The 13,460-nt window shown below is 41.1% G+C and overlaps 1 protein-coding gene across 2 annotated transcripts in view; it reads right to left on the bottom strand.

Moving 5' to 3' along the window:
• Positions 1-13,460, bottom strand: part of znf407 (zinc finger protein 407) — a 152,754-nt gene that overhangs the window by 139,141 nt on the left and 153 nt on the right. The window contains exons 1-4 of one of the 2 annotated variants that reach the window (XM_039619990.1): positions 12,692-13,201; positions 9,548-10,275; positions 7,172-9,361; positions 440-554 (exon numbers count right to left, since the gene is read on the bottom strand). In XM_039619990.1, coding sequence (XP_039475924.1) covers positions 440-554; positions 7,172-9,361; positions 9,548-10,208 — 2,966 coding nt within the window. In that variant the 5' untranslated portion in view covers positions 10,209-10,275; positions 12,692-13,201. Of the gene's footprint in view, positions 1-439; positions 555-7,171; positions 9,362-9,547; positions 10,276-12,691; positions 13,202-13,460 lie in introns of those variants that run through there. The other variant, XM_031748177.2, reaches the window with a different exon arrangement.

The following is a 13,460-nucleotide window of genomic DNA, read 5'->3' as shown; positions in this document are numbered from 1 at the left end:
TTAAACGGGTTTGAATTATGAATTAGCCTGAGACAAATGCAATTTAAAGTGGGCTGTACAATAGATAATCAGCAGGCCACACTCAACGGGAGGAGCAAACCAAACGCTTGTCTCAATTTCGAGCTTCAACGTGAAAACGACGGCAGCTTTTCAGCAAACTGTGAAATATCTCTATTAGAAATTTGCATCCAATCAAATGTGAGACAAGTGACTAAATACTTTGTTATTGATTTGCAATTTAATCCTCAGGTGAGAGTCATTAGATGTAACACTAAAACAAACACATTCCCTGACTCGTAGATTTTATGTTATTACTTGACTTTTTCTTGTAAATGGTCAGAGCTGTAATGGTCGGATCATCCTTCGCTCCAAATTTGTTTGACCCCCCTCGACTCTGGGAATTGTTTCCCTCAAGAACTGCACACTCCGAGTAACTCACCCGCATATGTCACATTTGTACTCTCGCATGCCGAGATGTCTCTTCACGTGGTTCCTGGCGTCTCCCAGCTGAGCGGTTGCAAAGTTGCAGATCTTGCACATGAAGGGCTTAGACCCTGCAAAACACAGCACGGAGAAATCACATGCAACAATAATATTATGTTTGAAAGAAACGGCAATTTTAATAAAACACGACTGCATAAGCGCTGGGCAGAAATCTGATTTTACATTACGGATCATTTTTCAATGCCAGGCGGGGAGGACTGTTATTAGTTCTGTGCTAGGGCTTCAATCTACTTCACAGCTACGAAATGACTTCAGAATTATAGAAACAGATGCCCTTACTCCAGCCCCCATAAAAACTACAGTCACACTCCAAGTGCCAAGCAGCTCTTCTTTCACTCTCTATCTATCCTTGTCACTCTCCTTCATCTCTTACCTACTCTTCCTTTGCCTGTGGATGCGTAAATTGGATTCCAAAGGTCAGGGCGAATACGTAAATCAATTCTGTGTGCGCTCACTACCGCCCATTCCATCATTAAAGCGCTAATCACTCTGGCGGGCTTCGCAGGGAGGTTTCTCCCTAATTATTGTCATTAATAAGTCCTGAGGGCGGGGTAGCATTTGAGAGAGTGGCAAAGCTTCTTCCTGCTATTCATCATTTAAGAGCAGAGCGAGGGTGAGGGCCAATGCCTGTACTATCTCTGTGATGCACTCACATCTACCAGCTCAAAGAGAAGGAAAAAAAGAATGTTGGACATGCTACACCATCTCAAATTTTAAATATAGAACACAAAAAATGCATAAAAGTTTACATTTCTTCAAAGATTCAAGCTATAATTAGTAAGTAACATGAATATTTTGTTCAACAGCGGCACGACACAGTACGACACTCCAATATAAGTGGCAGCCTGGTGTAATATCCACGTATGCATCTTTGAGCAAACCCTCAGCCTCTCCCGCTGAATATCCCAAGACGTTGTACAATATTTATTCCAGGGGCAGCCGCTGATTTGATTAAGCACTTTGTGTAGATTACTAATTCGTTCATACACGGTTCACTTGCTGTGAGCTGGAAGTACGACACATTGAATTTTATGCCGGTAACGAAGATTGAAAGGCAGGCCTGTGCTAACAAGGCCCATAAACACAAGGGACGGGGAGTGGGGGTGGGTCAACACATGGGCAAAGACAACCTCTTCATTTCACATGTCCCCATAGTATACACACACACACACACACACACACACACACACACACACACACACACACACACACACACACACACACACACACACAAATCACCACAGCATAAAAACAAGAGCAAATAAAGGCAAAAAACAAATATCTCTGTCCAAAACTCTACCCTTCACACCTTAATAAAGTGACACTTTCTCTCTCACACACACACACACACACACACACACACACACACACACACACACACACACACACAATTAATTAAAAGAAGAAGAAAAAAAAGATTACAAAACAAACTCAGCAACACCCATAAAAAAAGACAGATGCACACACTCACACCACACCCACCGTCACACCTACACCTACCTGCATCTAGATTCAGAGCCCCACCTCACACCTTTGCATGCGCTTGCAGACACACACACATTATATTCATAAACAATAATCACCCGTGGACAAACAGAAGGAGAGACAATCATTCTTCCCCCTTCTCACTCACTCAGTCACTCACGCACACACACACACACACACACACACACACACACACACACACACACACACACACACACACACACACACACACAGTCATATGCAACCTAAAGTTGAGGTGAGAGAGAGAGAGAGAGAGAGAGAGAGAGAGAGGCGTGTGGGGAGCTGATTTGTCCAGATGGCTGGCTGAGTATGAAACATGGCAGAAAGGAGAGCGATGTAACGTCCCTCAGTTCTCACATCTTATCACATTAATACTCCACCACTCCACTTAAACAGCCTCCGTGAAACTGAAATTGACCATCAATGCAGTGTCATGTTAAATTAATATTGCCATCCACATAGGGGCGATGTGGCTCCTGCACATCCCAGATGAGACAGGGAATGACTAATTAATTTCCTGAGAGGAGAGAGGAACCTCTTGCAATGTTTCACTACGTGCTCACGCACGCGCGCGCACACACACACACACACACACACACACACACACACACACACACACACACACACACACACACACACACACACACACACACGTCTTGCACATGATGCACACCCCTGTCACAGCCTTGGCTTTAACTTTCATGTTTAGAGGAAAAGAATAATAGCTGATAATTTCATACAAATAAACACATTTTGCTTCCACTTCCACAATTCTCCAGTTTCAATACTGCGGTTTCATCTGTGAACAGTCTTGCGGGTGTTCAGTCAAAGTTTATTTTAATCTGTTGCCTTGTTTTTACTTGTTTTAGCCTGCAAAAAGAGATTTACTCTGCATTACAGTGGGTGGATTGGAACATGGTTAATGCGGTGCCACAAGTCACATGAATATTAAACATGATTCTTTAGAGGAAAATTTTCACCTGTTCCTGTCAGCACCAAAGTGTGAAACACATACTTTAACAGAATGCAAGAGGGGGAGGATAGGAAGAGAAAAGCACCACGCATAAAAGTCTGATGGCAACTGTGAACATGCAAAAAAACAACAAATCTTTAAAATATGTGGCTTTATTAAAAGAAGCACTATGGGAGTTCAGCATTACACTCTAGAAGGTTCAGAAACAGACACCGGACACACTAAAGAACTGAAACTAAAACACTGAGGCAACACAGTCGAAAGATTCTGCCTCTTAATATGGCCCAGGATCCAAAATTACATTTAATTTCCCATCATGCAACTCCATACCACCATTCTTTAGACATCCAGTGCGTAACGCTGCCCCTATAGCCCCCACTTCCTATTAAAAGGACTCAAGCCTGTAAGTCAAAAGAAACCTTGTGACATTATCAGACATATATACTTAAACTTCACACTGAATAAACTCAGCTTAATGGGAAAAAACACACACATGCTAGTAATTTATCAGTCTCACAAAAAACACTCTATTCAACCAGGTATAACATTTCCAAAAATCAAGTAAGTATTTAGGGTAAAAGCAAACTGGGATTTCCTCCTGAACAAAATGTAAAACCACATCCCATGAATAACCAAGAAGGCAAAAATAAACAAAAAGAAGATAAAGAACATTTCTATTCTGCCTTACTGATTTTTTTTCACAAATCAACTACCTTCCATTATAGGTCTGAAATATCCTAAAAGATAACTTCAGACTAAAACTCCCGAGAAGGCCTTCATTTCTGTCTGAACTACTCCAGTTCGCTTCCTTCACTCTACCCTTTCAAGGGAAAAGTTTAGAGTCATCATAAACGTCTTTTCTTCATAATCACCAGCGTTCACATTTGTGTTTCTATAGTGCTAAAAATGTTGTCTTTCTCCCTCTGGATTTAAGGTCTATAGAGCAGCATATGGTACCACCTCATGGGTGGATGGTGATGGTGTGTAGAGGTTTGAATAAGCATCCCACTGTACACTTTTTTTCCCCCCAATCCCTCCACCGCAAGGTGGGTCCTGCAGCACGACGCATTGGCATGGAAAATGAGCAATTAAATCCAAAGCTGTAAATACTTCAGTGTTGCATTGGTCTGCTCTCTGCTTTCCTCCAGCTTTCAACTTTTTATTTGCCAAAATTTAATTCGCTGATTAGTTTAATGCTGATAAATCAGCATCTCATCTATTCAGATATATCTCATCTATTCTGATAAATCAGCATCTCATCTTTTATCCTTAAAAAAAAAACCAAAACCTTCTCTTTGGGACCTTTTTTTGGTTTGTTTTTTTGTGTTGCATGGAGTGGTTTAATGTGTAGGGATTTGCTTAAGAAGTAAACGGTTCAATTCTCGGATGAGACACAAATTCCGTCAGGAAGGGCACCAAATCAAACGTGAGAATCTACGCACTGTAGCAACCTCTCGTCAATAATGGAGCAGTCAAAAGCAGCCTTTATGTAACCTTTCTGGGTATTCTTGGCTACCAAAACAGGCTAGAAATAAAATACACTGTGATGCTTATAAAATACAAGAGTCAATTGCTTTTTAACTTAATGCTAAAAGACAAAAAATCATCTGTAAGGATTTAAAGACACTAGAATTGTTTGTATCAAAAGCCAGTACGGGTTAAACCATCGCTAAAGTGTTTAAACTTAAAACTATACAGCAGACCAGTGGAGCACCTATCATTTTTATTCCTGGCTATTGCTACAAACACAAATTACATCCTGCATACTAGCAAGCGTGGACAACATGTGTTATCATTGCTCTAAGGCTCGGTCTGAGGTCAGACAGCTCACTCCAGTGAAAAAGTGACCAATTTACCTCAAAATGCAAATTCTAGCTGCGCCCTCATTGGCAAAATGCGAGCATGTGTATGCGATTCCTTAAAGGGACAAATTGACAAATCTGTGTGCAGCCTCCCACTGCAGTCTCCTGATTTCTCTGATTAATCAAGTGAATAAAAACTAGGTCTTAATTAAAAGGATCTGGACGTGCTCCCAGCTCAGAAACTGGCAGACCCCCACCGTGCTGCTCCGCAGTCGGCCCCACAAACAAACTCCCAGAATAAATGACCAGCACATAAAAAGGTGAATAATTCACTGTAATGAGGGAACTTAGCAATAATAACAACTGACATATGTCGTCAAAATGAAGTGAAATGGGTGCTTTCTGGAAACAAGACAGCATTAAGGAAAGTGGAGATGTAGTCTCATAAACAAGAAAACAACTCTACTGAATAAAAATAGGTAAACCTAAGACATAATAATAATAATAATAAAAATGAAGTAGTGATCATTTGAAACCCTGAAATGTGCCCTTGACTCAAAGCCTTCAGTTGGGACCTCAGTGTCAAAGCTTTCATTTTCTTAAGTAACACTAAGTAAGTGCCCTCAAAACTCAAGAATTATGACAGAGGGTGAAATTATGAATACGTATAGACTAACCATTAATAAGAAGAAAGTGGAAGCTCAACATTAATCATCAAGATTTTAACCTCTAATTCTTACAGCTTTAAGCAGTTTGGTCTAAGCTGTGAAAAATACGACTTTGGCACACAAGGTGACTGGCATACACACCAGAGCAAAACAGAAAGGATGTTTTCTTGTCTGTAAAATTCCAGTACTGCAGTTTCACTAATTGAACAGTATTTACTACACAATCGTTTTAGCCTACATTATGAAGTACACCACACAGTATGTACTTAGATAAGACATACTGGAAGTATCATTTCTGTGTTTACTACAAAAGCGGTACGTAGCAAAACTACAATCCCCACACAAACCATCCACTTTTACAGGATATCAAACCATCCTGTTTTTATCTTCTCTTCAACACACATTTACATACACACACACAGAAACACAAGGGCACAATCATACACACACATGGTAAGCACAGAGCATGGACTTCAATTAAAGTCCCATTAAAGTTTCGGCTGAAAGGGGGATGGACCATAGGAGGCAGAGAGGGGCATTTATTGATGGCGCCCTCACATCTCGTTCCTGCATTAAGTTGATTTTAAAAGCAATTAATACACATGGTCAGGGAAAAGTAATGGAGCGCCCCATGTTCTTAACCTGCCGGACATTTCCCAGCCGAAGCCCTGACCAACGCAGGCCTGCTTTGCATTATAAATGACAAGATAAATCTTAATGGATTGAGGATAATCAGCTAGCCATGAAGGCTGACATATACACACATTCACCAGGCATACGAGCGCACAAACATGGACGTACAGACACGAGGGAAATTAAAGGCTTTGAATACGTCTGCATTGATTATTTTAAATTATTAGCCCACCTCTCTTTGGACCTCCAATGCTTTTAGCCTAAGCTTTAACACATTTACAGAGACTTATTGACTATAATTACAACTGAGTCCTAGTAATGGACACATCAATTATGAGTCGCACATGTCTCTGACCAAGCGTTGCTCAGGGAATCCCAATCTGGGGTCCATTAGCGTCTCTCCTGCTGGTCTGAAGCTCAATCAGTCTTTACCTTCACCTCTACTGAAACAGCTATTACCTGGCTGAAGTAGATAGTAGCTCTAACATTAGCTTGAACTGCCAAAAGAAGAGGCGCCCCATACTTTGGGACCTAAAACAAACGCCTAATAGCTGAGGAGCTACACAATGGCAGCTTTTCTTTCCTTTTGCAATTTCTGGACTGAATCTGATAATAACCACCAAGCCAATCTGTATCACTTACAGAAGGTTTAGTCATTTGTGTAACAACTGGGAAGTGCAATTGTTAATAAAGTGTATGTGTATATATGATACATTTTCACTTTTTTAATCACAAGCAGCTTTCTAAGCGGAAATAAATGGATAAATTGCAATGCCAAGCATTTAAAATATGTATTACCAAGTTAATAATTTCAATATTTGCAGTAAAGATGAGGTTTACAAAGGATTATGAGCACTTTCCTAAAACTATGTTGTCATGTAATGTTTTAACAAACTCACTGTGGGCTGTAGGTGCCTCATTAATGTGCCCTTGTTTTTAATAGCGCAAGTAAAAAAGAAGAATCATAGCTGTGGCTTGCTTTTATACAGAAAAACAAACATACTGCATTGATGCATATTCACTGTATGGGAACAAGTTCCAAAAAAGAGGGAGAAGGAACCGTTCAAGAAAGCAAGCGTACGTACCGGTGTGAGTGCGAATGTGTGCCAGGAAGGCCATAGAGTTGCTGCTCTTGCACACCTTGCCACAGTATTTACACACGTTGCCCTGGTTCTCCTCCCGTTCGCGGTTGATCTGTTCCGTGTCCTCCAGCACATACTTGTTGACCTCCCTCAGGAGCTCCTCGTGTTTCTCCTTGATGTGATAAAACAGATCCTGCTCTGATTCAAATCGATCTGTGCACTTGACGCACTTGAAGCTTGCGCCCCCTTCGGGCAGCTCCTCCACACTGTTCTGCTCGTTGCGAAGGTGGGCAGCGCTGGTCAGGTGCTGGTGCAGGTTGCTCTCGGTGTAGAAGGACTTGCCGCAGACCAAACAGTGGAAATGCCTCTCCTTGGAAGGATGCTTCATCGAGATGTGGACGTTGAGGCCGCTGATGCCATCCGCCATGAATCCACAGTCCTCGCAGCGTATGCGAGAGTTGCTTCCTTTGGTTTCCTCCCTCACCTTTGCTTCCTTGGGTTTGAGCTTCTTGATGTATGCGGAGCTGGGAGACACTAAGCCAGAGGTCACTGGTGATCCTCCAGTCAAACATATCATGGTGGCTTCACCTTCCAGAGACAGACCTTCCTGTGCAGCCTGCTCCTGCTCAGCTAGGAACTTCACAGATACAATACAGGCATCAAAGGGAAGGGCTTTGGACATTTGTGTGTCTCTAGTCATAACGTCTACCTTTAAATGTTCCTCATCTGCTTGTTTACCCTCTTGTTCCTGGCTCTCTGGCTGTGCCAACTCAGAGACTGAAAGCTGACATTCTTCATCCTGCTGGGCTTCAGAATCTGCTGTTAGCTCAGTCGCTTCAATGGTCATCTCTGGTTCACCACAAGCAGGAGATGTAATTGCATTTGCTTGCTTCTCATCTCCACCTACAAGCACATCATTAACCAGCTCTGTGGTGACAGGTGTATTCTGGCCTTCCATAGATTGACTGTCTATGGGACAGGATTCAGACACTTCTGCGGGACTCACAGATTCACATTCAGGGTTAGAATTTGCCGCAGGAAGCTCCGTGATATCATTCAACTTTAGTGGGAGTGCTAAGACTCTTTGTCCTTCGCTCCCTTTTTGTTCCAGGTATTTCTGACTTTTCTGCTTGTGTTTCTCTGTGCTGGCATGGCGGGACATTTCCCTGCTTGTTACAGCATAGTAGCTGCACGCTAAACAGACATACTCAAAATCTCTGGTGTGTTTTCTCTTGACGTGAAGATGGAGGGACGGAATAGATTGAGCAACAAAATCACAGAGGCTGCAGGCATTGACAGAGTCATATTTACTTTTTTTCTGGTTTGCCTCTGGCTGAGTTTGCTCGTCTCCACCATGTTCTTTGGAAGCTGTATCGTCAGATTCTTCTTCTGTGCCGGTGGTCTCTACGGTGGTATTCGGCTCCTTGGTTTCCTGAATTGATGTACTTATGTGATTTGTGATTGGGTTCTTACTTGTGCATTCTTGTGCACGTCTAACATGCTTCTTTGTTAAACAGTGACGATCCATGTCTCCTTTGGTCACACAGCTGTAGTTGCACAGAGTGCAGCTGTAGCCATAATCTTTGCTGTGTTTACGGCGAACATGAACACTGAGGTTGGTGGCGTTGGACACCACCAGGCCACAGTATCCACATGTGGTTGTGGAGCCTTGCTTTGGTCTTCCTCTTTTCTTACTGGGAGGTCCCAGCTCTAACTCTTCCTCCTCAGCTAACACGGCTTTGGCAGCCTCAGCTGCCTCGTCGGTTTCCTGTTCTCCTCCTGTCAACGTATCTATCCCTTCTCCCCCGGGCATCTGAGCTACGTCATCCATAACAGCACCATCTCCAGCACCATCTCTGCTTACCCTGTCGACATATACTTCAGATTTTGAGCTCTTGCTTTCTTTCTGCTGCTGCTGCATGTGGCTATCTGAGGACAGGTGAGAATCCATCCACTCAGATGTGGCAGAAAGAAAGTTGCACAATTTGCAACGGTACCAGTCCTGGTCAAGGTGTTTGACACGAGCATGGTTCTCCAGCAGCGTAGCTGTGCTGACCCTAAAATCACAGTTTGCACACTTCAGCTGGAACCTGCTGAGGGTGCGTTTGGGTGTCAGTCGTGGTGAAGTAGCCTTCACGCTACTGCCAGGATCCACAGCCTCCTCCCTGTCATCTATGCTTTCATCAGCATCAACTGAAAGACAGTTCAGAGATACAATTGTTTAAAGTCTTCTTCAACGACAGCAATAAAAATGAAAAAGAAAAAAAAAGACAGGCACATTTTTTATTCTAGTACCTATTACACATATTATATTAACCCAATGCTTAATTCACATGTAATGCTAAGGGCTTAGAACTGTGGAGAACAGGATATACTCACATGTATACGGGGTGTCTTTGGTGTGGTATCTCTGGATGTGAACATCTAGGGGAGCCTTGTCCCTAAACTCTTGCCCACAGTAGTTGCAGGAATGAATAATCTTGGGTTTTGGGGTTCGCTTGCTCACTCTTCTCTCTTGTGTAGGGATTGTTCCTTCTTGCTCTACCTGCTGTTTGTCTAATACACTTTGCTTTTCAGTTACATTCTTCATGTTCGTGCCATTGTCACTTGCGACTGATCTCAGTTCATCATGATCAGAATCTTGTTCCTGTTTAACCTCAGCGCCGCTTTCTGCCTCCATGTCTGCCTCCTGCTGGATTTCAGCAGGACTCACATTAGAGATATTTGCACTTTTCTCCAAAGGCTTTGCAGCTTTGTCAGACATCTTTCCGTGCTTTCGTGCAAAGTGGATCTTCAGTGATCTCGGGCATTTGGCTGAGAAGCCACAAACTGTGCAGAGGTTGTCGCCGTCTTTAGGTGCAGAATTCGGACTTGGTCTTTCAGTGACTTCTTCATCTGCTTCATCGAGCTCAGCAGCACTGGGCGAGTCTCCTGCAGTTTCCTCCATTTCCACATCATCTGTATGCACTTGCCCACTGATGTCATTTTCAGCCACTTTCTCCTCAATGGCTTCCTCTCCTGATATCACTGTTTCATCCATATCATATCCTGTTATGATTACACACAACAGTGAAGCTGATCGCTATCATCAGAGCTGGGTCAGAATCCTGGAAGAGGGGGAAAGATGGAAGATGTCTTTATTTGTCTGAAATACACTTTGGTGTATGCTAAATAAAAAAAATAGTAAAAAGTTAAGCGCAGGGAGACAAACTACAGCTAACAACAAGCTTTTGAAAAGTATTCCTTCTGCAGCATTCTTGGACCAAGCACAAGTAAATGTTGCCATCTAGTGCTTCCAAACAGACACTGTTAGTTAAAGACATCCAGCATGAAAATTGGCTGCTGCTTATTTAAGTTCTGTTGGAATTCAAACCCTTTGTGTGACAAATATAATAAAAAAATGTACCAGAATGGCCAACACAGATGCATGGACTGCAAATCAAGTATTGTTCCTTGAACTTTATTTACTTGATGTGTCTGTATTTGCAGTGTATTTCATTTGCTTTTGTTACCCCATTTACTCCAATATTGTATGCTCTTTAAATAACTGGATTATTTTTGATTGAACTTCTGTACATACAAGTTAGACAGACTACAATGACATGTTTCGTTTAGTGTCAGTTAGTTTCCAGATTTTATTTTTTCACTTTAGTTTTTATTATTTGAAAATGCTTCTTTTGGTTTATTTTCCATTAGTTTCAGCGTATGTTTTAGTCATTTTAATTATTACTGTATGGAGGGCATGTGTCTGAGGCAATATTTAGGAAAATTAGTACAGGTATTGCAATAAAAACATAGAATGTTTTAACATCTTTAACTCATCAGGCAAGTTGTAATAAAATATTTCACCAAACTAACAATTACCAAAACTTAGAATATTTCATTTTCTTTCATTTTGGTTTTCGAAGTTCACAAAATCATTTGTTATTTTTTTCAAAATCTAGTTTTTATCTTTATTTTAATTAAATAAAATGTTTTTCACATGTACGTTTTGTTTAGTTAGTTAACTCTAATAAACCTGTCCCCATCAGTTCCTTGGCAAACAAGCTGGACTTCATCTGACCAAAAAGGTTTCTGTCAATACTAATCATTAAACATTTCAATCTCGTCCTTTTTTGTGTAATTTTGTTTGTAAATAATGTATCTCGGGTTCAGTGGCACGCTCAAATCCTCTCCCATTTTGTGTTTTTCCAGTCTACTTTCTTCTCATATAGGCAATGAATTAAAATGTGAAGCTTTTTCATTAGACCCACAAACAAATTGAGGACATATGATATTCACAGGAACTATATAAAAATAAAGTAGTCACTATTCGATCTTGTGGAAAAACTAAGTACCCCCAATGATCCACTTTTAGCAGCAATAACTTAAAGTAAAGATTTTCTGTGTGACTTTATCAGTCTCTCACATCACTGTAGAGAAATTTCAATTCACTGAGGTTTTTGGAGGCCTTTGTTAATGCACAGCTTTATTAGTGATCCCCACAGCATTTCCATAAGGCTGAGGTGTTGACTTTGGGTCATTGAAACACTTCCATTCTTTTCTTATTCAGCCATTCTCTCGTAGATTTCCTGTTGTGCTTGGGATCATGGTCCTGTTGCATGACACAGTTTGAGCCCAGCTTTAGTGCTTTAGTCTGACCATGGGGTGAATTTTCTAGGACATCCACTCCTTGGCATTGTTTTACCACACAGCTAAAGGCTCCAGACTAAAAAACTGACAAAACGTATGTTTTTCTAAGGTGCTCACACTTGCTAATGATCAGTTAATCAAGGTCATTTAATTAGCAGCATCTAACAGAGGCTTACCTTCTTAATTTCTATGGAAGCAGTAAGAGTGTGCTTAATTTTAAGTATTCACAATGCAGTCTACTTTCATCAATTCCATTGTAATTATGTTATATTTAAGTTTAAATTTAGCACTTTTGTGCTCATTACTTTTCTTTGATACCTTCACCATGGATTCCCTGGATAGGGAATGTCCATCCATGGATTCACCATGGATGGACATTGCCTACACAGCAGCTCTGAGAGCTCAACACGTCACAACTTTAATTACATGAAAATTTAGAAAACAATTTTACTAATTTAACAGTAAAGACACTGCAAATGTGCTGCAAATATAAAAACATAACCAAATATACAGGCAAAAAACAAAAACCTACAAAGAGGCTACAACGTTATTAAATTCGACCATGCATTAAAATGAAATTTTAAGAATCACAATTTTGACGTAATCAAATGTTTTTCTGTGGAAAGAATTATAATGCACACAAATTATTATTCCATGTATTTGTGGGTGAGCTGATGGGATATTTGTTTGGTGAATCGCACTTTCTTCATGTGTAACAACGCTAATTGTGAGTGTATAATACAGTTTAATACCCTTAAATATTGTTTTTAAGGGGCCATAACACAGATCTCAGGGGTTTGGACCCAATCATATTTAAATATACAGGACATCCAGTGAGACTAAGTGTCCAACTTTGAGAATATCCTAGGTGTGCTCACTACCACCACCTACCGTTTATTTTGGTAGCATACGATTACAGGATTAACTGAAGTATCACCAGGTAAAGACTGTCCATATAGGCTCAAAGTGAACTATAAAGGCTCGCAAACAGTGAGTTCACTATAACAGCAGAATTCTGTCGGTGTTGTGTCTGCAACTAATGAAGGCGGACAGCGGTCCGTCTCCTGAACAAGTTCGTTACTACTTTCAGAGCATAACTCTGCTTGAATGCCCACTTAAAAAAAACAACAACAAAACAAAAAACTGCCAATTTTATATGTGTCGATATATAACGCAGTTTAACCACTGGGCGTCAGTGCTAGCTTGAAGTACTGGTAAAGTTAGCCACAAATGTTTTATAAAACAAAATAAAAACTGCAGCGAACAAAGAGACAGCCAGTGCCACAGTCCTAAATGTTGCTATGCCGCTGATTTAATCGCTTTAATGATATATACTCTTAAACACTCAGAAGACTGAAACGTTATAGCCCCACTTCTTAATACCGCTGCTAACTTGCTAACTAGCAACATGTTCTCCAACAGTCTTCTGATATACGCACAACGCATCCAATTAAACTTCAACATCGGCAGAAACATCCAATCGGAACGGAGATAAGGCGGGTCTACGTAGGTCCTAGGCTTGGAAAACGACGGCAGCACAGAGGCCCAAAAAGGAGGCTAACGTCGACCTCGGAAACTGTGTTCTATGCTGCAGGAACAGTACTTTATAACAATCAAGAGAGTACGCAATCGTTTAAAAAAAGCCAACACGAGTATATAG

The sequence above is a fragment of the Oreochromis aureus genome, linkage group 11 (assembly GCF_013358895.1).
Source record: "Oreochromis aureus strain Israel breed Guangdong linkage group 11, ZZ_aureus, whole genome shotgun sequence".
In the NCBI taxonomy this organism is placed as follows: Eukaryota; Metazoa; Chordata; class Actinopteri; order Cichliformes; family Cichlidae; genus Oreochromis; species Oreochromis aureus.
This window is presented reverse-complemented; position numbering and strand designations above follow the sequence as displayed.